Source organism: Lachnellula hyalina (assembly GCF_007821495.1).
Source record: "Lachnellula hyalina strain CBS 185.66 chromosome Unknown contig00220, whole genome shotgun sequence".
Taxonomy (NCBI): Eukaryota; Fungi; Ascomycota; class Leotiomycetes; order Helotiales; family Lachnaceae; genus Lachnellula; species Lachnellula hyalina.
The window spans coordinates 17,643-44,000 of NW_022157334.1; the positions used below are offsets into that span (position 1 = coordinate 17,643).

Consider the following 26,358-nt stretch of genomic DNA (forward strand, 5'->3'; position numbering starts at 1 on the left):
TGGTAGATATAACATACAGGAGGGAAGCTTCTAGGTTAATCGGAATGGAAACCTGGTAGCCCGTTATAGGTGAAATGTATGAATAAAGCCGTTGAGGCTCTCTGGGGTTAGTCTGATGTAGCATTCACGTCTTGAGATATAGACGCTATGGGCATACCACCCGGGTTCGAAGCTGGATGGAGAGGATAGCTAATACAAGCATCTAGAAATGATATGCTTTGATTATTCTACTTCTATTTTATCTTCTTTCCCGCCCTCAAGAGTCTCTTCTGTCCCTTTCTCTGCAGCTTCAGCATTCGCAGTCGCAGTCACAGCGATAGCTTTATCCTTTTGCGCCTGTCTCGCTGCCTTCTTCAACTGCCTCCTGCTAATCCCAATCACCTCCCCTCCCTCCTGTCCCTCCTCCGTCCTAATCTTCACCACCCACTTGACCCTCGCCTTCTCCTCATCCTCCGCACTCCACTCCTGCGGCAGCACCGCAAACACAAGGTAACTTGTATGCGTTTTGATTTCAGGTTCACACCTATGCACCAGATTCCCCTCCTTGTACACCTTCCTCTCCACTAAACTCTCGAGGATCTTCTCGCGATTATTAGGATTTCCCTTATCCTTCTTCCCCTCGACCTTCTCGCCCGTCTCATGGAACGTCTTGAACGTCCCCTCGACCTCAATTAAACGTGCGAGCGCTTCGTCTACCGATGCTGGTGTTGTTTGTAGACCGCGCTGTGCGCCGTTGTCAATGCCGATTCGCTCGCGACGTACTTCGAAGCGCTTCTGTGATAGTTCCACCATCTCGATGTCGACCCAGCCTAGCTTTCGCATGGCGGAGATGGTGCGCTGGACTTGTTCGATGCAGGGGGAGAATGTGCAGAGGTGCACAGGCTTGGTAGGGTTTAGAGCCGAGAGGAAGGGGGTTGTTGAAGCTTCAGCCTTGCCGTTCGCAGCTGGTGTTCCTGCTTCTGAAGTTCCAAGGGATGCGTTTGGCGGAGAGGATCGTGTTAGGTGTGGAAGAGCAAGCCATGGAGCTGGGAGATCTAGGAAAATAGCATCTGCCTTTGGACTTTGGTCCTCGACTAGGAAACCATCCTCGCAGACATCTCGATGGGTGATCTGCACAACCCCGTCTAATCCATGCTCTTTTATTTCCTCCTCCAATTTCTGATGCCTCTGTTCGTGGAACTCAAAACTCCAGACTTTGCCTAGCTTTTCCTCTTTTGAAGTGCCATTGACATCAGCTTCCCTGGGGTATCCATGGAAAACAGCCCTCGCGGAAGCATGTGTAAATGATCCACTGCCCGCCCCAGCTTCTATGATACTCGATCCAGGTCTTGCGCGTATTCTATGAAGAATATAACTGTAGTCTGGAGTATATACCACCTGTGTTCGATGTGGTAAAGAGCTCGTCCAGTTCTCCGGTGTGGGTGGAAGCAAATGTATAAAACCACTCGAAGCAGTCTCCGCTTCCTTCTCCTCCTTTCCTTCTACCGGCGTACTAATAGCAACGTCCCCGTTCTCAGAGTCGCGCCTCTTATTTGGATGTTCGGTCGAGTCAGCGTCGTCTCGTTTGCGCTTCTTCTCTTGAGGCTGCTTTTTCTCCTGCTTTTGCCCGCGACGTCCTCGAGACCCTGTATCGACTTTCGAGGCTCGGACTTGGGCTCCCCACGGTAGTCCTATCAACGTGGTGTGAGGGAACGACCCAAATCGAGTATTCACAACCTTGCCCTCTGAGTAGCCTTCATCATCTTCGTCGTGGTCCTTGAGGATTGTAGGAGTTTGTAAATCGCGCTTCAGATGAACAATTGACAGGCGATCTGTCTTTGCTATTGCCCCAGGATGCAGAAAGGGCGAACTATGTGAAGTCATTTTGATTGGGTTGTATCGAAACTTTCCATCAATTTTGACGAGGCTGAAATATTTTTGAAATTCAGCCGGCCGGAAGCGAGTCCCCTCTATTTGCGATACTGTACCGTACTGTACACAAGACAAGACAACCTGACTCACATCGCATCAGCCCTACACAATCCGACCAACTCTCCTTAAAGAACTTGCGCAGAGACTGATGCTCTATCTTTCTTCATTTCTGCGCATCTCGGCACCAAAACCCATATATGTTTCTGCTTTTCGAACCTTTAAAACTACCGCCAACTCCACAATGGCGCAATTGAAAGTCCACAACTCCCTGAAGCCTGGTCCTCCTGTGCCCTTCACGCCCAAGGAAGAAGGAAAGGTGGCTTGGTATGCCTGCGGTCCTACAGTCTACGATCATTCCCATCTGGGACATGCGCGGAATTATGTCTCGACGGATATTATACGCAGGATTATGCGGGATTACTTTGGGTTCAAGGTCAACTTTGTCATGAACATTACAGACGTTGATGACAAGGTGGGTAAACTAGATATTTAGTTTTCAAACTCTTGCTGATTTCCGTAGATTATTCTGAAAGCCCGGAGACAACGATTGCTGGAATTGGAGAAGTCGAAGAATTATACACCAGAGGTGCTTTCGAATCTCGCAACTACCGCATTCCAATCCTACGCCCAAGGCAACCTTCCAGAACTCTTAAAAGATGGATTTGAACTCAGCCCGAACAACTATGCGGAGAGGAGAGATGCTATATATGGGAAGGTGTTGGCTGGAGGGACTCTGACCGGAGAAGGCAAGCCAGGTGATGATGAAGCCAAAATGAAGATGCACCTCAACAACCTCACATCCGCGTCAGTAGCAATACAAGAAAACAAAGTGCTTGGAGGGGCAGATGAGATACTGCTGCCGTACCTGGACTCGCTTTACAAGGATTCGATTGATGGAAGAGACCACAAGATATTTACGGATGTCACGAAATACTGGGAGGACCGTTTCATGGATGATATGGATGCTTTGAATGTCATGCGACCAGAAGTTATTACACGGGTTACAGAATATGTACCTCAAATCGTCGATTTTGTCAATGAGATCGTCAAGAAGGGCTTTGCATATGAAGCGGATGGCTCGGTTTACTTTGATATTGCAGCATTCGAGAAGGCTGGCAATCCGTATGCACGATTAAGACCAGAAAGTCGGAATGACAAAGCATTACAAGAAGATGGCGAGGGCTCACTTTCAAAGAACTTAGGCGGCAAGCGGGGCGCTGGTGATTTTGCATTGTGGAAGAAATCGAAAGCTGGGGAACCAGTATGGGCAAGTCCATGGGGTGAAGGTAGACCTGGGTGGCATATCGAGTGCTCGGTGATGGCATCAGATATCCTTGGTTCGCAGATGGATATCCATTCGGGTGGCATTGATCTTGCGTTCCCTCATCACGATAATGAGTTGGCACAATCCGAGGCGTATTTCTGCGAGCATGGAAAGGGGCCCCATAGTTGGGTCAATTATTTCTTGCACATGGGCCATTTGTCAATTGCGGGGTCGAAGATGTCGAAGTCGTTGAAGAACTTCCAGACTATTAGAGATGCGCTCAACACGGATTATACACCGAGAGGGATGAGGGTTGTTTTCTTGTTGGGGAGGTGGAACGATGGGGTTGAGATCTCACCAGATATGAAGACAATGGCGGAGAGTTGGGAGGCAAGTGTGAATGTAAGTCCGCCACAAAAAATATAGTATCCCTCACTGACGGTAATAGAACTTCTTTATTGTTGTGAAATCTCTTATTGCCGAGAAGAGTGCAAATGATGCTCTCAAATCTCTCTCTATTGATGAAAATGCCCAAGATGGACTCCAAGCAAGCCTTGAGTAAGTAAGCTCCTTATATGCCTACTTTTCCTTTCAGGAGTGATGGTTTGGAGTCGATTGCCCTTGGAATTTTCTCACTTCTCACAACTCCTACGGGACATTATTCGACCCCGAAAAACCTACCTTATCAGACAATGCTGACTCGAAATTCTCACTCTAGAAAAGCACAAAAGGAGATGGAGACTGCACTTACAGATTCTTTTGATACCCCACGAGCGATGCGAGTTTTATCTCAACTCATCACGGAAGCAAACACCAATGCACACAAAGCAGATGCAGACGTACGGGGCCTTGAAGCTGTAGCACGTTGGGTGACTAAAATAGTCGGGATATTCGGGTTGGACGCAAATGCAAAGCCACCATACACTGGCTTAGGTTGGGCTAGCAGCGCGGCCAGCGCCAACATATCCCCGCAAGAAACTGTAGCGCCTTTCGCTACTGTGTTCCAAAAGGTCAAGAGCGAAGTCGAGAGTCTAGCCCTTCACTCAGAAACTCTCGACAAGCTTCTCGCCGCAAACGTCGACAGCGAATTCGAATCTCTAGCGACAGCAGGCTCAACCGACCCCGAAGCACTCGTCATGCCATACCTGCGGACCGTTTCAAGGATCCGCGACGAGATCCGAAAGCTAGCTCCCACATCCCCATCCAAAAAACAGATTCTTTCCCTCTCGGATCAAATCCGCGACGACGATCTCACGAATCTAGGCGTCTATCTCGATGATCGTAGCGAAGGCCAAAGCGCGCTCATCAAATTCATCCCCAAGACAGAACTACTAGCCCAACGCGAAGAAAAAGCAGCCAAAGAGCGGGAAAAGGCGGCACTGAAAGAAGCTGCGCGCTTAGCTAGGGAGAAAATAGAGGCTGATAAAGCGGCCAAGGCAAAGGTTAGTCCTGTTGATATGTTCCGAGACGAGAGGTTCAGTGCCTGGGATGAGGATGGATTGCCTACGAAGATGAAGGAGGGGGAGGATGTTCCCAAGAGCGCGCTGAAGAGAATGAAGAAGGACTGGGAACGACAGAAAAAGGCACATGAAGAGTGGAAGGCGAAGGAGGCGAAAAGCGGGATATAAGAAAAATCACTAGTGGGAATGGGAAAATTTTAGGAGCATAATGTGTGTTTGTGTGTAATACCCGTATCTGCATCTCTAGAGCTCATCACAATTAGACATAGCTTTGCCTACACATTATGGTGTTACATGGGAGCTCGTGCCATCCGTCCAAGTCAGCCCGAGGTCCTCTACAAAATCGATCCGTAGGTTCGGACAATATGGTAAGGATTTTAATCTTGCAGAAGCCTCGCATCTCTCTCCATGAAGACAGGACGAGCTTGAGGAATTGAAGGCTAGGTACCCAAGGTATGTTACTCACGTGCTTGGTAGGTACAATGTAAGATTACGAGGGTATTCAGGTGGGGCACCCCGCGCGCTAAAGAGGCTAAACATCATCCAACCTCAGTTCTTAATGTAAATCTTCTCCTTTCTTCAATTATGAGTGCGTGCGAATGCGGGGAACTTTGTAGAAAGAAGAATGGGGAGACTATGTTTAGTTTAAGTTTCGTCTTTCTGTGAAGCGTTATACTCGCTGTCCTTTTCCTTCATACTTTGCTCTGTGTAAGTTCAGCTCAAGGGTAGTAGTACTCCCAGCCCGTGAGGCTCTATTCAGTTCCATTCTAGCTATATCAAGATCACGGGTAGCGCTTCTTGGAAGCAAAATCTCATGTGGGACGAGGGAGAGCTCAAAGCAAAAGGAGTCTCGGTTGGCGAAAGAATTCCTGCCTAGCCACGAGTTATGCATATGCTTCCATATTAATACGAAGATCGGCGTTGATTCATGAGCGTACAAAGACACTTCTGGTGTTCCACATATATCTGTCTGGTTGCACAAGAGAAAAGGTTCGTATACCCGAGATCGGCTTTCGTTGCCATGCAATGCTGCCAAGATCAGATGCATGATGCATCCCATTGCAGCCGTCGCCGGCCAAATGAAGCTACATGTCTCTGCAGCTATGAGTAGTACTCGAAGGAGTATTCGAAGAGGGATTTCGACTGTTGGCCTAGATGCTGAAATCGACTTCATTTGCGTACCAGTAGAAAACCCCTGAATCTCAAGTAAAACATGATGACACGAAAAGTGGACTTGACCAATGAAATTCAACGATAATCAGGGGTTCGGTCATCATTTACTTATCCGGTACATGGTTGCTTCAGTAGCACTTAAATCCCCATCGAGTCATGAAAGTCGGGGAATGCCTGACTGGTTCAGCCTCAACTGTTTACACCAATCCAGCGTTCGAAATTATCATACGCCACGTTTTCCGGACCCAATGACTTGGGCGTTTTATCCATGCCGGACAACCGTTCTTTAACGAGCCATGGATATCCTTGTAACGTCTGGGCGCCATGGCATCGACGATTCGACAGGCCACAATATTCTCCATATCTCGTATTGAGTTCATGTTGACCTCACATCATTCCGGAATCCGGGGTCTTTCTTATCCGTGCCATCAGGATAATTTCTATACCAAATAATCGGGGGGATTTCAGGTATTTCTCTATTTGCCATACAAAGAGACTACTCTGGAAGCATCAAAACGTTTTCAAAGCTTTCTCGGTGTTTGGCTTCAGGATGCAGCTCCAATCTTTTTGCAGCATAGCCTTGGCGACTTTTGCCTGTATCGAAATAGTCAACGCTGGCTTTCCTATTACAGGTATGGTTAACGCCCCTTTCCCATCCTTAAATTGACATCGTATTATAGGTGTCCAGACGGGAATGCAGAATGGGTCCGGGCCTGCACCTCCAAGACAAAACATCCTCGATCTTTACAATGACCAGATCCAGTTGTATGTGTGCTCCGAGCGTGATGGAATTCTACTAACAGGCCAGCTCGCTATATATACAAGCCTTGAATTCCTTTCAGCAAGTTAATGAGAGTAACTTGACTTCATATTTCCAGGTGGCGGGTAAGGGTTCAGTGTGATGCACGAGTATCAAAGCTAACTCACTAGAGGTATTCACGGAAGACCTTATATTGCTTGGGATGATATCGGATCCGATCCTACGGGCACTCAGAATGGTATCCCAAGTGGGTATTGCCCGCATGGAAACACTCTGTTCCCTACGTGGCATCGTCCTTATCTCGCGCTCTACGAGGCAAGTAACTCGTCATCGCTTTGTACAAGCTTTCTAACAATCATGCAGCAAGTATTAGCCGGCTTCGTTCAGGCTGCCGCCAAAGCCTATAACTCGACGACTTATCAAACAGCGGCAGATCATTTTCGCATTCCCTTCTGGGATTGGGCCGCCGTTGATCAGCGATTCCCTGATGTCATGACCTGGCCAAGTGTTAGCATCAACACTCCAAACGGGACACGGAATGTTACGAATCCTCTTTATCGATATACCTTCTTGAACCATCCCGAGCCTGCTAACTGGTTTCCTACCGATCAAGAGACCTACCTTGGATCACAACCATGGACCATCAGACAACCTGATGGAAACAACGTGTCTGATGAAGCCGCCATGGAAAGTCAATTTGTGCAGGAGGGGCAATTCTTATCAGATCAAGTTGTAAGTACGTCGAGTAGTGAAATAGTTCGGATCTGACTAGCTCAGTGGTCAATTTTCGCAAAAACGAGAAATTACAATAACATGTCGACTACCAGCAATAAAGGAAATGCATTTGAGGGTCCTCATGGAACTGTACACGTACTAATTGGAGGAGATGGTCATATGACCTATCTATCGTTTTCCGCATTCGACCCCGCATTTTTCCTCCACCATGCCAACGTCGATCGCCAGATTGCCATGTGGCAAGCAATCTATCCCGGCGAATGGCTCCAACCCGAGGCTGCTGCTTCCGGGACGTGGACCATATACCCAAACACACAAATCGACGAGACTACACCCCTGGCGCCGTTTACATCCAGCGATGGAAAGACGCTGTATACACCAGCTACATCTCGATACACACAGAACTTCGGCTACTCGTATAACGATGCTCCATATTGGCAGCTCCCGAACTCGAGCGACCTTTCGGCCAATGTGACAGCGAGAGTCAACCAGCTGTACAACGGCGATGGACACCTAGGAACCTGGCCTGCGAAAAGATCAATAGGGGTCGGAGGCAGCGGTCTCGAGAAGAGAACTGTAGATCGCGATTGGTCTGTTGCAGTTCAGGTTCCCAACGCAGCTGTCAGCGAGCCCTTCTCCGTCGGGGTAACGGTGGGAAGTACACTTGTTGGGAAAATGTTCATCCTTCATACACCGTCGCAGATTGAACTTGATGCTGGGGTGGACCGGTGCACGCATGCGGAGTTTACTCTTAAGAATGCGTTGAGTGGTGTTGAGGCTGGCGATGTTACGGCCGTGGTGGAATATCTAAAGGAAAACTTGAGGTGGAGTGTTGTGAAGAACTCGGATGGCTCTGTTGTGGGTGATGTGGAAGGGCTGGAGGTTGAGGTCGCAGATGAGATTGTGGAACCTGCAAACGATATCTTCATGTTTCCAAGCTATGGTGACAGGACTGTCCATCCTGAGATCACGACTGGATTGTATTAAATTTTGAATATCTCTTTATTACCTATAACAGAAATCTATTCCATTCAAAGTTAAAAGGTCAACCCATATTAGCATCTAGTACTTTCTGACTAACGTTCAAATGGTATCCCTACTACCCTGGAAAATCGGTTACACACGACATATATTAACCAGCAATTGACTACACAGCTTCTTGCTAAATACTATATATAATTACTTCCCTAAAAATACTCATCTCCCTATCGGTTTTGCTAGTAATCTTATATGATGTACTATATGTACGTGCCTAGACTATAAACCTTCCTTCCTTCCCCCCTTAACACCCCACTCAACCAAAGCCCAAAAGCAATATCCCCAAATCCATTCCACCAAAACGCCAATTTCGAAACAATCCAATCCCCCTCCCCCTATTTCGAAACCCAAACCAAAAACCCCCCATCAGGCGTAGAAGGCGCCCCCTGTCCAGCAAACAGTGTTTGAGCTGACCCAGACTCCGGAATCACCTCCATCGCCCATACTTGAAAGTTATCATCGACGCCTACTTGGAACAACAGGCCGGGGATCTCGGAGTTGGACGCGAATGTCTAGTGTGGGAAGGCGAAATGTTAGTTAGGTGTGCATGTATGTAGTATCTGGCTATGGCGCGCGCTCTCTCTCTCTCTACATATACATACATAATACCTCAAACTCTCCACAAACAAGCACTGTAAGCTCCACTACCATATACTATACATACTTGCTTCCTTGCATCATCTATATGCAGTAATACAAGAACCGGACGGTACAAAAAAAGCAAAGCAAAGAAAAGAAAAGAAAAGAAAAGAAAAGAGGCCCGCTACTAACCCACTGAATCCCCTTGCCCTCATCCCCAAACAACAATAGCGGCTGCGGAAACGCATCAGGGATGCCCAGGAAGACGCCCTGCCAGCCAATGCGCCCAGTCGTCGCGTTGGCAGTAAAGGTGTTGCATTGCGGGAACTCTCCGCCTTCGTCCTCGACGGGCACGAATAGGGAGTCGCTGTTTATGCAGCCGTAGACGTGTGTGCCGTTTTGGATTTGGAGGATGCCGGGGCCGGAGGGGGAGGTTGCTATTGCTGATGCTTTGGATAGGGAGGTGGTGAGGAAGAGGGGGAGGGAGAGGAGCGTGAGAGGGGAGAAGTGCATTGTGGGTGGTTGGGATATGATTTGATAAGATGTGATGTGAGTATCTGATATGAATATCTGCTTTTAGTTTTATTGTTATTAGGAGTATACATGCGGTAAGAAGAAAGTCTCCCTCATCCTTTATATACCCCGCTCTTCGTGGAGTTACACAACTTCCTAATGCGGGGACTACATAACTTACGGTAGCGGGGTTTGACATGAAAATGTAAATTGCATCTACGCAAATATACTAGCACGCTGTACAAATACTTCATAAAACTCGGAGGTTCCGATTTTAATAGTGGTATTTTTTGAGGTACATCGGACGACGTATGAGGAAGATTCCCAGGATTTAAACTGGGCTTAAAATAGAAGGCGCTCGCTTTGGCAGGAAAGCGTTGCTTACATGCAGGTACAAATTAGTATTACCAAGAACAGCACTGGCTGAATACAGAACTGATCTGCATACTCGCGAAAATGTAAGTTCATCAATCAATTCACGTGCCTATGTTACTGAGAAAGCTATTTTATCAGAGGACAGCAATAAATGCTCTTCTAGCAATTAATACAAGTAGTGCTCATATCATATCATGTGACTCATACCAACCGACAATGAATGAATCACGAAAGACCATCAGAACTAGGTGGGCCCTTGTAAACTAATCACGCAGTATTAGCAAATCACCTTCTTTTTTAATCGCAATAATGTTGTTCAGGAAGGGAAATAAGACATACCTTTCCGAGCATAAATTCCATACCACACCGCACTGATAGTCAAAAGACCCACTAGAACCACAATAGCATAATTCATCGAAACAACCGTCACAGGCAACGCCGTCGGCATACTAAACAGCACGACCTCGAAAGTAATCCACACCAAACTGATGCAGTTCACAACAGTGCCGATAACAGGACCGCAGTTCCAGCGCGCTTGGTTGACTTCCACACGTTTGTTCCACAGCAAAGAGATGGCGATGGGGATGGCGTAGGAGACGGAGAGGGCGATGACACCAACTGAGACGAAGGCTGTAAATGCGGACGAGGAGCCAAGATTGATGAGGCCAAGGAGCATTTGCACAATTGTGACGAGCGCGAGGGCATACACTGGGACCCCGAGGTTGGGGTTGACGATAGCGAATAGCTTGGATCCTGGAATAGCATCATCTCGTGCAAAGGCCCAAGTGCAGCGGGATGCAGCATTGGTAATGGATATGGAGCAGAACATTGTAACGCCGAGAACTAGAAATGTTAGTCCCAGCCCTCCGCCTGGGGACCCCATGACGATGTGGAAGATGTAGGGCATGGCTTGGGCAGATGGTGCGGTTAGGATGTCCGTAAGATCCGGCATGGTGGCGCAGATGGGGATGATGAAGAAGAGGCCGGCGAGACCTCCTACGGGGACGCAGAGGGATAGGGCGCGTGGGACTTGAATAGCTGGGTCGGCTACTTCTTCTGCCATGCTAGAGATCATACCAATTGCACTAAAGGTGTATGCTGCAGGCAACAGGCCGATGAAGAACGTGAAGCCACCCCAGCCCGATAGAGAAGTGTCGTAATGTCCTAGGGCGTAAGCGGCGCTATGGCGTCCGACGTCTGCTTTGACGGATAGGGCAATGAGGATTATGAAGATGCTGATAAGGGTCCAGGCGGCGCAAATGGTGTCGACCATGGGGAGAAACTTGTTCCCAAACGCACAGATCACAAATGAGGCGATGCAGATGGCATAGAAGATGAGCAGGAGTTGCCAGCTCGTGGCCACAAAGTCCGGGTGGTACATGGCAACGGTTGCGGTGATCAGACTTGCGAATCCGAAATTCACGGACAACGTGATGGTCCAATTGCCAATAAGCCAGACCCATCCCGTGATGAAAGACAAGACCGTCTTGTGGCGCTTGGCGACTTGGAACGACCACTAGATCACGACGAGTTAGCTATTTCCTATTCAAGAGAATTTGGGAGATTTATAGGAGGTAGAGCATAGGAGACGAAACATAATAGAATGTGGTAGGGTAGAATCAAAATATCCGTACGTAGTAGGGGCCCGCCGAAGTAGGATACCGCGACGCGAGTTCAGACAGTGAAAGCGCGACACATTCATCCAGTACAAGAACAACCAGCCAGCCAACAAAGATAGACAGCTGTCCGCCTCCATAGATGGCGCTGATGAGAGGTCCACCTTCTCCATAAGGAATTGCAGCGATAGCAAGAGTCTGGAACAGCAACGTGAAGAGGGATCTATTGCGATGCAGTTCTGGGGTATAACCGAGCGCCGTCAAGCTATCGAGGTCGTGATGGGTGCCGGTCTCTGTCTTGGGGGCCGTGATGGTATCAGAAGGTGGAGAAGCCTTTTCGGAATCGACATCGAGGGGGGTGTTTTTCTCGGACATGGTGATCGTATTGGATTGGATTGTATGGTATGGTATGGTATGGGATGGGATTGTACGTATGGGATTGTGTTGTGGATGGAGACGGCGGGGCTTTCTCTCTCTCTTTGTTGAGATTGATTGGCGAGTGAATGTGCCAATACGGGTACGTACCCCAGATTCGGAACGATCCGATCTATGCTTACTCCGTAGGTAGATGCGTACACGTGATTGGATGCTTTGTCTAGGATAGAAGCTTTGATGCTTCGTACTTACCCCGGATCCGTATACTCAACTTCGTAAAAACAAGAACAAGTACAAGAAGGAGCAACAGACCACACGCGTATGCAATGCAGGAGAGGACACTTTAACAGGACGAACAGAAACGAAAAGATCAGCGAGTAATAAAGAGAATGATACAACGGTAATTTGGGATGCAGTGACTGTAACCGTATGCACACATCATGTACCACCCACCCCCCTTATCTTTCAAGCCTCATGCCAAGACATGTCCATGTCCCTAGCAGCCCTATCTATCACTTCCATTATTACTCCACTCTCTCTCCGCTACCACTTCCACTCCACTCACTCTCTCTCTCTCTCCTTCCACTCGCACTCACTCACTCACTGCCCCTCACTACCAACCACCCACACATACCCTCATATTCCTCTCTAATTCCACCCTTCAACACAGGAGAAATTCACTAGTTCGGGATACATAGTGCGTATTACAGTATCTACCGCAAAGATAAACTCTAAGATAGCTAATCCCAAGTCCCGGTATTGTGCTCAGGGTAGATTTGCAGTTCTTGGAATAGTTTCCGTGCATAGCTCCCAGGTGTACGGAGTTCATGTACGTCTGGTTGGTGCGCGGGATGGACCGTTGGCCTTCCGGAGACGGTTTAGCGCATACGTGCGGATGCACCTAGGCTCCGCTCCGTGTTGGAATTCAGGGGGGTCTATGTCACGTGACACAGACTCAGAGTGAAGGGACACGAGACTTTGATCGGGAAGTAGATAGATGTAAAGGGAGGTTGCGATCTAAAGATCTTTTGCAATCTGGAATCTGGAATCTGACATAGACAGATCGTTACAATCACTCTAGATGTATATCCCCATTCTTAAAAGGATGGTAGCCATCTTCTCGTTCCCCATCAAACGATTCCTCCATCTCCGCTACATCCATGCCAGCAACTATATCCCTACGCCCAACAGTTAGCATAATTTCCCAAGTACAATACATAGGACATAAATAAAAAACTTACTCATCAGTCGCCAGCACCTCAAACCCAGGAACACAATCAATCAGCGCGATAATAACATACGACCCGACAAATGACCACGTAAAGCCAATAACGGCCTCCAAAACCTGGATCCCCAGCTGCCTTACATTCCCATCAAAGAACACACCCCCCTCGATAACCGTCGCGCCATCATACGCAGCTACCTCCTTCCGCGCGAACAGGCCCGTGGCAACCGTCCCCACAAACCCACCAATACAGTGCGTCGCGAACGTATCACCGTTATCCACCCACCGCCACCTAGCAGCGAGCGCCGTGGCTTTGATGCGCAGCGCCTGGCGACAGATAAGTGCGCCCGCGACGCCAAAGCAGAAAGCAGTCGGCATGTCGATAAAGCCGGCGGAAGGCGTGATGAGGACAAGTCCTGCCAGCGCACCCAAGAATGTAGAGTCCAGCGACCACTTCCCTGTCTCGTAGTAAGTGAGACATGCCCATGTAACAGCACCGCCTGATGCGCACAGGTTCGTGACGCAGAGCGCCATGATGGATTTGAAGTTCAGGCTGAGGGTTGTGCCCGCGTCGAATGCGAGCCAAGAGTTCCAGATTATGACGAGCGCGATGAGCTGGTGCATGGAGTTTCCAGGGCCGTGAAGCTTGATGTGAGACGGTGTTCTGGTGGCGGATTTCTTGGAGCGGAAGAGCGGGTAGGAGAGGTATATCGAGAGCGCTGAGGCTGTGGCTCCGCTGCAGATATGAACTGGAGTTCCGCCGGCGAAATCGAGAACTCCCAGATTTCCCAGAAATCCATCATCAGACCAAACCATATGAGCCAGCGGACAGTAGATGAAGGTCGTCCAGAGCTATAGTAGGCAATATATTAGCTCGCCGTCTAAGATTACCCCACGGAACCCCATTCAACTTACGAAGATGAACGGAATCAACGCAACAGTTCTACCGCGCTCACAAGCACCACCAACCGCAATAGCGCAAACCGTAGCACAGAAAATGAGCTGGAATTCACTGAACAAGATAGCCGGAATCGTTCCCACGGGCTCAGCCAGGACTCCCCAATGCGCGAAATATTTCAAGTTGCCAATAACACCGGACCCCTCTCCGTACGCGAGCGAGTAGCCAATGAAGAACCATTGGATGGTGCAGCATCCCATGACGAGAAGTGAGGGCATGAAAGATGCCATGCCATTTCGACGGTGCGAGTAGCCGCTGTAGGCAAGACCGACGGCGGGGATGATGGGCCAGCAGAAGACGGTGCAGACGAGGACGAAGAGCGTGTCGGTGAGGTCACATGCCTCCCAGGCGGTTTGGACGGCTGAGGAGGGCATTGCGGTGGTGGATTTGTGATTTGGACAGGGGACTTGAAGTTGAAGGAGTGGAAGGAGTGAAAGAAGTGCTGAAAAGCATCCAGAACAAACATGCAACTGAGCGAATGAATGAATGAATTGCCATGTGAAAGAAAATACACAAATACCTCATTTACAGATTACAGTAATGTCAATAAATATTCACTCTTATCTTATCGGCAGATGGAATAGGCTTGGTGTTGGTTAATGGACCTGACTGGTGGCGGCCATGCTGTCCATATCGGGCGAAAGATAAGGCCGTGCGGATGCAGCAGAGCGGCTGAGCCATCACCAAACGGTTATAGCTCGTCCACGTTTGCGGGGTATTACTCCATTGGTCCATTTCCCTGATCATTATACGTAAGTTGGGGTCCCAAAGGTCGAATGAAGCTCGCGAGTGGGAATGGGCAAGTGAGCTGCTGCATCAAGACTCCGATGGATGACGTCCAGCTTGTGATATAGGTAGGTAGTCAATAGTTGAGCTGTACTATACCAAAGCATTAAGTATATAAAAACCTTGGACCGACAGCAGAAGTCTCGTCCGAACATGTTTCTGCAAAGAGCACCTGGCCGTAAAATCCTCCCTTTGATCAGCCCTTCTACGCCCATGATCATAATCCATCCCAATATACATCCCGAGAGCACCAAACACCTTCAAATCCATGTATAACAAGTTTCCAGTGATCATACAAATCCGGCACTCGCCAGGACGTCGTCAACATTGAGCAGAACTAAACATATAACAGCCACCATTCCATGCCTTATCCATTACTCAAAACAAGCAGCTCGCATGTGCGATATCACCAAAGTAATCCCACCAGGTTACTTGCCACGACCCCGAATTCTCGTCCAGTCTTGACCATTGCTTGTCCAGGAATGCCTCGAGAGACCTTAGGCCCTCAAAGGACAGGTAACGCGATGTCGTTCCGAGACTCTTCCGGATCAGCGTTCTCTGCTCCGGCAAGAAGCAATGCGATCCAACACAAAGCAGCGGAAATAGAATACAGTGGTGGAGCTTTTCAGTCAGATCCGTCCCACTGAGTACCTCAATAAAGCTGGTCACGACTTGCTGGACAAGAGGATGGCCGACATCAAGACCGCTGAGCGCTCTATATAGATATACCGAAGCAGCAAACCGATATACCGAGCAGAAAGCTGTCCAAGGTGCCGTTTCTGGGTTTTTAGCTTCCAACTGCCGAGCTGCTTGTTGCTCCAGGGACATCTGAATTGTAAGTAATGTGCCAATCTCGATTGTCTCTTTGGCATGACGGACTTTATGGCCCATCGTGGTAAGTTGCGATATTATCGACATGGTCTCGAGGAAGTCATCAGCTGGCTTGACATTTCCCCACCACGCCTCACAATCCCCAAAGTCTGCCCAGGAAGATGCTTCAAAGTACGGTTCATCGCCCATCAGGACGGAGTGAGTGAGGTCCATGGTAGAAAAGATCGACAGCATCAGGACCGGCAGTTCGTACTTCAGCTGAAAGACGCTCTTCATACCCGTCCACTGTTTCAAAATAGCCTTTCCCCCCACCAAATGATGATGTGTAGCAGAGTCCTCAACACTAGGTTCAATAAACCCATCCAGAATACATAGCAAAACATTAGCAATGAACAAGCTTCCATGAACCTCCTCCGTATGCGCGCCCATCAGATGCTCCCTGAAAACCCGCAACGCCCGGTTCCGACTCTGGATCGTCTGCAAGCTCACCACCTTCCCATCATAACCCACGCTCCTCGACGCCGCATGCGCATGCGCGACGGCCACCACGCTCTGCAGCAACACGGGGTCGCTCTCCAGCAGCTTCAGATCGATCGTCGGCACGGTATTCGTCAGGTTGAAGCGCGGCAAGAGCTCGTTTTCGAAATACAGCATGTGGTGATCGCTATTTTTCTGCAGAGTCGGGCCTTGGTACAAGGGGACTTTCTGGCCTGCGAATCTCCCGCGGGAAGCAACGCAGTCTGTCCATTTCAGACGCACGGCGCCGTAGTCGCAGCGCCGGTTTGTTTTGGCGCATTTCGTGCAGACAGGGAGGGATAGGTCGCAGATTACTCGGCGCGCTTTGCAGGACCAGCAAGACCCTTCGACCGTCCGGATGCGTGGCGGCATTGAGGTCGAGGTGGAGTTGGAGACATGGGATAAGCTGGGAGATGGGTGTTGTCGGCGGATGTTGCTGGACTTCTGGTAGACGTGGGCAAAGGAGGAGGTTTAGAGAAAGGCTCTGTTCTGTACTTCACTGTACCAACATGTCTTATCTTCAGCTTCAGGAATAGATAATGGACCCCACTTAACACGTGATACGGCAATTCAAACGTGTCCCGACTTAAACTCTAAAGTGAAAGCACTCGAGGCACTCCATAAATTCAGTTGTCGCATATATTTATGGCATCTTTTTGTAGGTCGGGCCATCCGCAATCATGTTGTGTTCAGGGGGTTTCCTGGTTAGGAGAAACTCGTCAGTTTTGATTATATGGATGGCAACATAAGGGGAAGCTGTGACTTATATAAGCTGGCCTAGGTTCGGCCCCGCCTCACAGATATCAACGTGGGGGATGGAGGTGAAGGTGGAGGAAATATATTCCGACGAGAATCTAGCCCAATCTGGTCATATCCACCCCGTAAATCTCTCCACTTGCTCAAGAAGCATAAAATATAAGATGGATTCATGATCAAAAGAGTTCCGAGTAAGCATTCAAAGCCAACTGTCCTCCCAGGTGAGCATAGAGCACCGTGCTCCCCTCTTCTATCTCCCCCTTCTTCACCAAATCCATCATCCCAGCAAGACTCTTCCCTTCATACACGGGATCCGTGATAAAGCCCTCCGTCTGCGCCCCAAACCGCATAGCCGTCTTTGTCATCTCGCCGGGAATCCCATAACACCCATCATGATACCTCTCATCCAGCTCCACATCCGCCTCGGTGATATCTCCCTCCTGCAACCCAATCTTCACCCCCGTGAACTTGGCAATCCGCAGCACCTGATCGCGCGTTTCTTTGGGCTTGGCACTGGCGTCGATACCGATGACTCTCCTCTTCCTCCCACCATTCTTCTCAATGGCTTTGAACCCCGCAATCATGCCCGCAAACGTGCTTCCCGTCACCGCGCACACGATAATGGTGTCGAAGAAGACGCCGTCTTTTTTCTCCTGCGCCTCGACCTCGAATGCCCAGCGTGCGAATCCAAGACCGCCGAGAGGATGATCTGAAGCCCCGGCTGGGATATAATACGGCTTCCCGCCGGCATCGATTACCTCTTGGGTCAGGTTGGCTAGTGTGGGCTTGTGCTCGATTCCAAAGGTCGAGGGATCGAGGCGTGGTGCAGCGCCCATCATGCGGGAGAGTTGGATGTTGCCTACTTTGTCATAGCCGGGGTCATTCCAGTCTACCCAGTGCTCTTGCACTAGTTTGGCCTGGAAAGTGGTGGTGTCAACTTGGTTGGCACAGAAACAAGATGCTCGCGTGATGGTTCATAGGTGCGTACCTTTAGACCCAGCTTTGCAGCTACACCAGCTACCTGCCGGGTATGGTTTGACTGTACTCCTCCGATACTAATGAGGGTATCGCAGCCCTGCTCCAGAGCTTCTGGAATGAGGTACCTAGGTAGTATTATCAAAATACTGTTCTTCACAAGACGGAAAGTGGGATAACACGCCACGTACTCCAATTTCCTAGTTTTATTCCCCCCAAATGCAATCCCAGAGTTGCAATCCTCTCTTTTCGCCCATATAGATACTTTCCCTCCCAGAGCTTCTGAAATTCTAGGCAGGTGATGGATTGGCGAGGGTCCGAAAAGGAAGTCTGCTTTAGGGATGCTAGCGAAAGGTTCTGGGAGGGTGAGGGTGACGGTCGACATGTTTGCGGTTTGCAAATGATTGGGATGGAATGGAAGTTTGATGAATTGCTTAGGGTTCAAGATTTTCTCGCTGTGTTGTTATAGAAATAAAAATTGAGGAAGGAATGAATCCTCAACTGCCGGAGGTAAGCGCGCGGTGCTTCACAACATAGCATGGGGATATAGTACCGATCCGATCTCGGGTATCAAAAGTGGGCATTCTGCGAGCTGCATACTGTGATATATGGCACGACTATTACTTGAAGGCTTCAAGTAAAAGCGGAGCGCAAGAGCTTTAACTTATTAATGCTAGTGCATCCATTACCTTTGAAGATTCTTTAAATTGGAGAAACGAGAGATGCCCATCTATACAAGTGACTCGGAAGCATCTACATAATAGTAAATTGTTTCAGTTAGCATAACGTTGCCGTAATCTTACATATCAGCTAAAGTTCATAACAGTATTTATAGGAATGATTGCGACCTAGGACTTATCGAAAATGCACTAACAAGAGAAGATTAGCATGCTGATACTATACATTTGTATGATCTAAGCCTAAGATGTAACTATAAACAAGTCTGAAGCCATATTAGTTAATTCTATAGTAAAATGTAAATATGCTGTAGTGAAAAGGTCCTAGGATAGTTATAGCAACCTTAAAGCTCGACCTCTGAAGCTTAATGTCCATATGATTCTCATAATAAGATATATAAACAAGTATCTTCCATTTGATAACATGCGGCAAGAGCGAATAATTAGAAGGTCGTTTTTAGTATATGTTTACAATTAATATCCACATACTATTTGTTTAAACCTGTTAATATATAGACCTGCGTGACTTTTAAGTTCCTTGGCCATAAGAAAAGTCTTTTAACTATAATAGCATGCTTTTAGACATTGTTTAGAGTCCTAAGAACAATCTTAAAGGTGAAGTTTGAAGTGTTTCAAGTAGAGTCGTATGGGGAGGAGCAGCTTGGATACTGGTTTTAAGGAATAAAAGTATTCTTGGAGCAATATAATGCTAAACTGTTAAGAGCTGTAAAAATATGAATCAGTAATTCAGCATGGAGGAATGGAATGTCCCATACTAAGTCCTACTTGCGAGCCTTAGATATATTAGCTACCTTATTACTCCTTTCGAATCTTAGAGTGAGAATGCATATAATGTTTGAGGGCGTTCTAGGTAGGCCGTCTCGATAAATGAAGTCTCGTGGTATTATTTCTATGGTCTGAGGAAACAACACAGTCCCTCTAGTGAGGGATTACAAAGACCAAGGTAGAAAGATGGAAATTATGGTTATTCAAAGTAGGCTAAACCCATATCAGCAATTACAAGGCGTATCTGTATTCCGACTCTGACTCTCCATCCTTCCTCCAAAACCCCTCGTCTTCGCGCCAAACAACAGAGAAGAAACCGCCCTTATAAAAAACCCAGCAACCTAGTCCTCAGCACAGATAGAAGAAGCAGCACCCGCTGCAGTCATCGCACCCATCGACAACGCAGTAGCACTAGCCTGAACAGCCGTCCCACAATCCCCCGCTGCAAACACCCCCGACACACTCGTTTCGTTAAACGGCACACCCAGCTTAATCACCCCCTGCGGCATAGTCTGCAAGCCCATCTGTTCCACAAACGTCCCATTCAGCATACCCTTCGGCTTGTGCGCGACAAACGCCTCGATCTTCCTCGTGCCATCTACGAGCCATACTTCTACTTGCGCGCCGTTCGGGAGCTTGACCAGCTTGGCGATCTTGCGCTCCTCGATGAAGATGTTGTTCTTCGAACTCGTGGCTGCGCCGGCTGTTGCGAGCATATCTCTGATGCCCTGACTGACCAGCTCGTTGCCATTGGTATAGATGGTGGCGTTGTCGGCGAGGCGTAACACGAAGCGCGCGAGGTGGGTTGCGGAGTGTCGTGGTGCGCAGTCGTCGATGGCGAAGACGCCTGCTGAGGCGCCGCCGCGTTCTTCGTAGCCGTGGCAGAAGAGGCAGTGGAAGCTGTATCGCGTTGGTTGGAACTTAGTACTGTATTATTGTTATTGGGCTTGAGGCGCAAAGACTTACATCCCCTTAACCCAACACTCCTCATACCCCTCCATCTCCAACATAACATCCCTCACCCCCACCGCAAGCACAATCTTCCATCCCCACCACTCCGCCCCCCTCTCATCCACAGCCCTAAACAGCGTCTTGGAATCTGCACCCTCACTTCCCTCCCCCCCCCCCTAATCTTCTCCACGCTCTTAATCCCCACATCCTCAAACCCTACACTTCCATAATTCTTCACCACATCCTCCCTTGCCGCAGCTCTATACTCCACTAGATCTCTATGCTCCCAGGTAGGGACCCCATGCATGTGCTTCGATTCCTGGTTCCGGAATACGTTGGACGAGAACACAATGCATTTTATCTGCAGGCGCGCGAGCCCTAGGGCGGTGGAGAGACCGGCGGGCCCGGCACCGATGATGAGGACGTCAATGGGGGAGGTGCGGGTTGTGATTTTGTAGTAGGCTGTAGATTGCTTGTTTCGAGCTTTTGTTATTGGTGGTTTGGGGAAGTTGCTGATTGTGGATAGTGGGTGGGTGGTTTTCATAAGACTAGAGTTTTTATTTAGGTAGCAAAATCTGATGTTTTTGAGTGATTAGTTTGGTTGGATTGGAGGGCTTTGTTTGTGAATAGAATGGATCTACTAATGTTGGTGACAGGAGTCTTGATTATATACGCAGCCAAGGAGACTTTTCGGACCCTTATGCTATAGTAGTGCCGAGTCAGACACACCATAGGTACCTAGCTAAGTACCCTTTAACTTTCTATCGAAGAATAGTATTTGGGTATATACTCGAGTAAGCATATACGAATCTTTGATCCACAGCGGTCAAGTGAAATTCGATTTGGTTGGTTCTCGGACACATTCATCAGACCTCGCTTAATTCACGCCGGAGACTTTGATCTAAAAGGGGCAATTCTTTGTGTATGTGTCAACTGCTAGCCGTATAGTCATATGTGAAGGTATGTTAAACCGGTTTGTTGCCTTAGCACTCATTTTGATTTCTAACCGTCTTGCTGTTTATATACAGCTATAGCCGTACCCTTCATACCCAGGTATGTAATCTTACATTACACATCATTCCCTTTATAAATATACCGGTATTACAACACAACAGCCACGCGATCATTAATAAACTCGCCGATTCTAGATAGACAGTCCATTAGTAATTGGCTTAATATGTATTAGGCGGTACAGGAATAAAGAGGTTAGAACACCTACCCAACGAGAAAAAAGCACGCCACAACCGCCGCACCACCCCACGCAATAGAGATAAAATATAGCATAGGAAAAATCGGCTTATAAAGCTCATGCGCCGCCTGCTGAACCGCCGCAATCTGCTCGGGACTATCGATATTCGGGAACAGATGCGCGTACGCGCTAAACGGGCCCGCAGCCAGGGACGTAACAAGCGCGGTGATATTAGGTGTGAGGGCCGCGGGGTCGAGACTCGTGAAAGCGAGGCCGTTTTCGATAGCTGGGAAGGCGATAACGGCTGGGTTTACGGCGCGGCGCGTGAGGTGGGTCTTGAAAACATTGTAGTACATAGAGACACCTATAACTTGCCCGATGGCGCGGATGACGATGGAGAGGGATACGGAGGTGCCAATTAGATCGTGTGGGCTGATGATGGAGAATACTATTTGGCTGGGGAGAAGGACGCCGCCAACGCCGATTAGACCGAGGACCAGGGGCGCCCAGGCTGTATTGATATTTTCGGGGTCGATGGCTGCCATGGAGCCGAGACCTGGTTGGTTTTAGTGAAGAAGAATTGCTTGATAGAAACGTCTATGGTGCTTACCAGCTGTTTGGACAATGCAGAAGAACATTAGTACAAACTGGATTTTCTTCTTGAAAATAGTCATCATGATGGCGCTAAGGACAGCACCTCCAGCGATACAAAATCCGATAGGTAGTAGGTAAATACCAGCCTGTCGATAAGAAGCTCCGTAGACGGTATAAACCTGAATAGTCCAGAACACGACAACTGGGATGTAGTTGATACCGGATGTAAGACACAGCGTACAGATGGCGAAGAAAAGACGCTTGTGCTTGACCAATTCCCACGGGAACATGGGATACTTGGCACCGAATTTCTCCCAGATGATAAAAGCAAGCACGGAGGCTAGCCCAACTGTCAAGCAGGAGATGACATGTGTAGAGTGCCATGCGTAATCCTGACCACCCCAATTAAGCCCTACCAAGAACACCGTAATGCCTCCAATGCCGAGAATCGCACCGATAAAGTCTATACGTCCGAGAACTTGCACCTTGGACAGGCCAATAGAGTTGGGTCGTTGCGGGGGCTTGTAGAAAACAAGGAGGATGAAAAACGCCACGAGAGCAAGGACGCCAACCACCAAGCCGACGTAACGCCAACTGTGCTCGGCAAGAAGCTGGCCATATAGAGATGCAGGTGCGAAAGGCAAGAAACCTATAACCACATAGCCGATTGTAATCCCACGCTTATATACCGGGACCAGTTCCGTAACCGCGGCGATCGAGGTAAGAAGTTGGATGCCGATGCTGACTCCTGAAATGGCCATAGCTGCGATCAGACCGGCGATATTGGGAGTTGTGCCTAGGAGGATCATGGAGACCACGACCAAGCAGAGACTGAGTAGAGTGATGCCTTTACGACCGATTAGATCGACAAGGGGACCGACGAAAGGTACGATAGAACCAATGGCGATAAATTGAGTGACGATTAGCCAGATGGCCTTGTCTCCAGCTCCGACATCGTAGGCCATGACCGTGAAGAGCGTAATTAGGAATAGCGGTACGACTTCTGCGATAACGAACGACAAGCTGAAACCCAGCATAGTCATGAAGAAACCGAAGGTAAGCTAAAGATCAGTTAATATCGAACCTCTGATCATTGGCAGTGATCTTTCGAGCATACTTTGTTCTCGTAGCCTTCCTCGTGTGTTGGGTACTTGTTGAACGATGTGTGATTATCCCAGGCATGATGATTGATTCCGCCATCAATGTTAAGTCCGTCGCGGCTACCCCCTTCATACTCACTGGTATGAGCCTTCTCCGCCATACTAGCATCCGAGATCGTCTCAACAGTAGCCATAGTAAATATGAAAATGTCGAGTATAAATATATCGCCAAAGAATATAAAGCAAACCTGGGAAGTGTAAGAGATATCAACTCGTCAGCGCGACAAAGGGGCTCAACCCTTCTTTTTTATAAAGATGCCTCGGGATCCATCAACTTCAGATTAACCCCTCTTTCACAAGAGGCGATTTCAATACCTACTTATTACTTGTAAATAAATTGGACGACAACAGCGTAAAGGTCCAACCCAGTAATGGTCATGCAGGGACCGCTAGCTACGCTACAAGCCGTCTTCCCCAAAACGAATGCGCCAACCCGCAACAAGTGCAATTCTGATCGGACAGTGTTTCTTTCTGAGACAAGCGCAGTGCGGGGAAGTGGGCGTATTGCATCCGAGGCTCAACACCGTAGAAGGAAAATACAAGTACGCTGTACAAAGTCTCATGTTCATATTCACACGCTACAGTATGTGAACTCTAAGATATGATGCATCGCCCGAGGCTTCAGAACAGAAGATAAGAAGAGGCCACCAACGTGGGCGTTGTTTCGAATAGAAGAGAAATTGTGGCGCCCAATTGATTGTACTACCACGTAAAGCAATCGTTTGTATTACGCAGGGAAGGCATACCTGTCCTGTAACGATTAATCAAGCGTCAAAGAGATTTCCTAAGCCAGCCATACAGTGCAACCTTCACACAAGTCAAGTAACGATGCTCAGATTGCAAAATCACAGGATAATGTCGCTGTAACTAGTTGCACAAAGCTCGGGTACCTGGTGTACCAACCATCTGGGTGTACAGCATAACACCTCGCAAGCATTCCCCGAAACAGTTAATATAGAGTACTCACTCGCCCTATGCACTAAGAGGAGAGGCTTGCAAACCCCTGCAAAAAAACACCTCGGCAGCTTTTTCGTTTGCAGCATCTGCTGTCAAGATAAACTCAGCGAGCGGGTGGCCGTGGCCGTGGCGTGGTCCCTTTCCTCGGGAATGTGATATGACCCCGCCAGACCAGACTAAACACATCAAGCCTAGATGCGATGCGATGCGATACGATTCGATGCGCCCCTGCCTCGGACTGTTTCATTGACTAGAACCCATGCAGTGCCGATAGGCTTAAATTGTATATATAGTATGAGGTAGATTAGAGATTGTTTGAGGGGGACGATGAGTCGTTCTGATGTTTGCTGTGGCTGGCTGTGATTGTTCGTGTCACGTTATTCAGGTTGATAGACGAGGCGACGCGCTACACTCGCCTAGGATGTCTGGTGGTCTGTGCATTCGAGGGTATTCATAACCTACTCCGTCCGTACAGTTTCTGCTTTTCTCTTTCTCTTTGTAAGTGGCCTTACTTGATAGAATTTATCTGTTGATGCTGTATCGCTTTGTGGGAGTTTGTTGTTGCTGCTTGGTTTCAGTAGCTACTGCGCTGTAGTTTCAAATACTAGCTACATGGACCGATCCCGAGGTGCGAGGTGGAGAGGTTATAGATGTTGGTCTGTAGTGGTGGTGGTTGCGTTGTATCGGGGCTCTTTAGATCGATCTGTGCTGGGGGAAAATATTGCTGGACTTGGCTTCACCTTGACTCTCTTCACTTGGGCGAGGGGTGGAGTATCACCCCTTGGCTCTTCAAGACTTCGACTCTTCTTAATGCGATTGAGTGGCCGACCACGTCTTTATTTTATCCCTATATTACCATCTAGCTTTCTCTCTCTCCTTCCTGCCCAAATTCAATCCTCGTCCCACACGCCATCTTACTATTTATCATTTCCATCTGCCATTGAGTACGTATTTCTGAATAGAGGATTCGCAGGTGGTGGATCGCTTGGCAAGTTGGCAGCGGGATGTGATAGGGGTTAATTCGAGACCTTATCAAGACTCGAGATTCATCTAGACTAGGTATGGCATTGGCGGCACGGTGGCACGGCGGCAGGTCCATCTCGATTCTACCTTTATGCATCGAGTCTCGGTCCAATGGCATATGTTGCAACGTGCTGTCCTTCCACAAATTAACATTTCCAGATCCCAAATCCACCCACCGAGCTAATCAGTGGCCTGGTTCTCGCAACTTCATGCACTATATTCTCCAGCACTTTATTATCCCCTTTCGTATCTCGAATTATTCTGGTTCGTTCTCGCCCGGCAATTTCGAGGAACCTCGTTTCGTTTATGTATGTACTAGTCTGCGAGTATTTCTATGACCCAAATTCGCTCGTAGGGTGGATTGGCTTGTCGCGACTTTTTGTGGTCTGCATGGTGGAGGTTACCTAGCGTAGGCCAGTCTTGTCCGTTTTGATGCTAAAGGAATACATTTTGGACCTTTCGATCGTTGCTTGAGCTAGTAGTCTCGCCAATTTCATAGCTGCCTTTGCGGCCATTTTCTTGACAAGTTCGTATCGTCGATGGTAGTTCTCCTTAGCATATAAGCATTGACCTCTCTTGACAGACCTCTAAGTTACCTATGCTTAGTTGGGTAGTGTCCAGCGATATCTGCAATGCGCAGATGGTATCATTCCTTCGAGCTCCTCCCTGTCGTCGCCTAGGCCACAAGGGCTTCTTCAACAACGATACGGACGTTCTAGGAAGAAGCATCTAGGTGGTAACTTATTGAGCGCGAAGAAGGCTTGGAGGCTGTCGCCGTCGCAGGGGATTCGGACCATTCCATGCAATCCACGGGTCGAAAAGAAGGGCTCGTCTAGGTGTATATAATGCTTCCTGCCCGGTTTCAATCAACGTCATTCTTCTAAATCGTTTCATGGGTGACGTAAGATGGATGATACCTTCTTTTGAACCTGTCTAGGTCGCGAGTCACTCGCATTTGTTTCTCAAATTCCGAATGCGCCAAAACTCCGAGTCCAAACCATGCAACTCGTTTCTAGAGTTGATATCCGTTTAGAGATACTTGATCCTCTTTATACCACCCCACCCCACCTTGTATTGTATCATAATTGACATGATGAATAGGGCTGAACTACTGCAGTCAGGGATGGACCGCTGTCTGTGCCTATCCGATCCAATGTTTCAATGTGTCTGATAGA

General features: G+C 48.5%; 9 protein-coding genes across 9 annotated transcripts; 2 read left to right on the forward strand and 7 right to left on the reverse strand.

The window, feature by feature from the left end:
- Nucleotides 1-222: 222 nt before the first annotated feature.
- On the reverse strand, nucleotides 223-1,863 carry trm61 (tRNA (adenine(58)-N(1))-methyltransferase catalytic subunit; the record flags this gene model as incomplete). Its single annotated transcript, XM_031152836.1, has 1 exon — nucleotides 223-1,863. The coding sequence occupies one exon, from the start codon at nucleotides 1,861-1,863 to the stop codon at nucleotides 223-225; it is 1,641 nt and encodes a 546-aa protein (XP_031001664.1).
- Nucleotides 1,864-2,152: 289 nt separating this feature from the next.
- YNL247W (Cysteine--tRNA ligase) lies at nucleotides 2,153-4,803 on the forward strand (the record flags this gene model as incomplete). The annotated part of the gene is made up of 4 exons (XM_031152837.1): nucleotides 2,153-2,383; nucleotides 2,432-3,577; nucleotides 3,624-3,733; nucleotides 3,894-4,803. The coding sequence occupies 4 exons, from the start codon at nucleotides 2,153-2,155 to the stop codon at nucleotides 4,801-4,803; spliced, it is 2,397 nt and encodes a 798-aa protein (XP_031001671.1).
- A 1,555-nt stretch (nucleotides 4,804-6,358) lies between these two features.
- Nucleotides 6,359-8,290, forward strand: PPO1 (Polyphenol oxidase; the record flags this gene model as incomplete). The annotated part of the gene is made up of 5 exons (XM_031152838.1): nucleotides 6,359-6,440; nucleotides 6,489-6,573; nucleotides 6,617-6,693; nucleotides 6,741-7,300; nucleotides 7,346-8,290. The coding sequence occupies 5 exons, from the start codon at nucleotides 6,359-6,361 to the stop codon at nucleotides 8,288-8,290; spliced, it is 1,749 nt and encodes a 582-aa protein (XP_031001670.1).
- Nucleotides 8,291-10,033: 1,743 nt separating this feature from the next.
- On the reverse strand, nucleotides 10,034-11,799 carry LHYA1_G007916 (putative amino-acid permease; the record flags this gene model as incomplete). Its single annotated transcript, XM_031152839.1, has 3 exons — nucleotides 10,034-10,071; nucleotides 10,148-11,324; nucleotides 11,443-11,799. 3 exons carry the CDS (start codon nucleotides 11,797-11,799, stop codon nucleotides 10,034-10,036), a joined length of 1,572 nt encoding a protein of 523 aa, XP_031001669.1.
- Nucleotides 11,800-12,871: 1,072 nt separating this feature from the next.
- amt1_3 (Ammonium transporter) lies at nucleotides 12,872-14,356 on the reverse strand (the record flags this gene model as incomplete). Its single annotated transcript, XM_031152840.1, has 3 exons — nucleotides 12,872-12,977; nucleotides 13,041-13,876; nucleotides 13,940-14,356. 3 exons carry the CDS (start codon nucleotides 14,354-14,356, stop codon nucleotides 12,872-12,874), a joined length of 1,359 nt encoding a protein of 452 aa, XP_031001668.1.
- A 790-nt stretch (nucleotides 14,357-15,146) lies between these two features.
- Nucleotides 15,147-16,487, reverse strand: LHYA1_G007918 (uncharacterized protein; the record flags this gene model as incomplete). Its single annotated transcript, XM_031152841.1, has 1 exon — nucleotides 15,147-16,487. One exon carries the CDS (start codon nucleotides 16,485-16,487, stop codon nucleotides 15,147-15,149), a length of 1,341 nt encoding a protein of 446 aa, XP_031001673.1.
- A 560-nt stretch (nucleotides 16,488-17,047) lies between these two features.
- LHYA1_G007919 (putative 1-aminocyclopropane-1-carboxylate deaminase) lies at nucleotides 17,048-18,231 on the reverse strand (the record flags this gene model as incomplete). Its single annotated transcript, XM_031152842.1, has 3 exons — nucleotides 17,048-17,788; nucleotides 17,860-17,974; nucleotides 18,038-18,231. 3 exons carry the CDS (start codon nucleotides 18,229-18,231, stop codon nucleotides 17,048-17,050), a joined length of 1,050 nt encoding a protein of 349 aa, XP_031001672.1.
- A 1,419-nt stretch (nucleotides 18,232-19,650) lies between these two features.
- Nucleotides 19,651-20,804, reverse strand: gliT_3 (Thioredoxin reductase; the record flags this gene model as incomplete). The annotated part of the gene is made up of 3 exons (XM_031152843.1): nucleotides 19,651-20,209; nucleotides 20,276-20,436; nucleotides 20,481-20,804. The coding sequence occupies 3 exons, from the start codon at nucleotides 20,802-20,804 to the stop codon at nucleotides 19,651-19,653; spliced, it is 1,044 nt and encodes a 347-aa protein (XP_031001674.1).
- A 557-nt stretch (nucleotides 20,805-21,361) lies between these two features.
- Nucleotides 21,362-23,337, reverse strand: FUS6_0 (Efflux pump; the record flags this gene model as incomplete). Its single annotated transcript, XM_031152844.1, has 4 exons — nucleotides 21,362-21,404; nucleotides 21,480-22,005; nucleotides 22,060-23,104; nucleotides 23,161-23,337. The coding sequence occupies 4 exons, from the start codon at nucleotides 23,335-23,337 to the stop codon at nucleotides 21,362-21,364; spliced, it is 1,791 nt and encodes a 596-aa protein (XP_031001675.1).
- Between the last annotated feature and the right edge of the window lie 3,021 nt (nucleotides 23,338-26,358).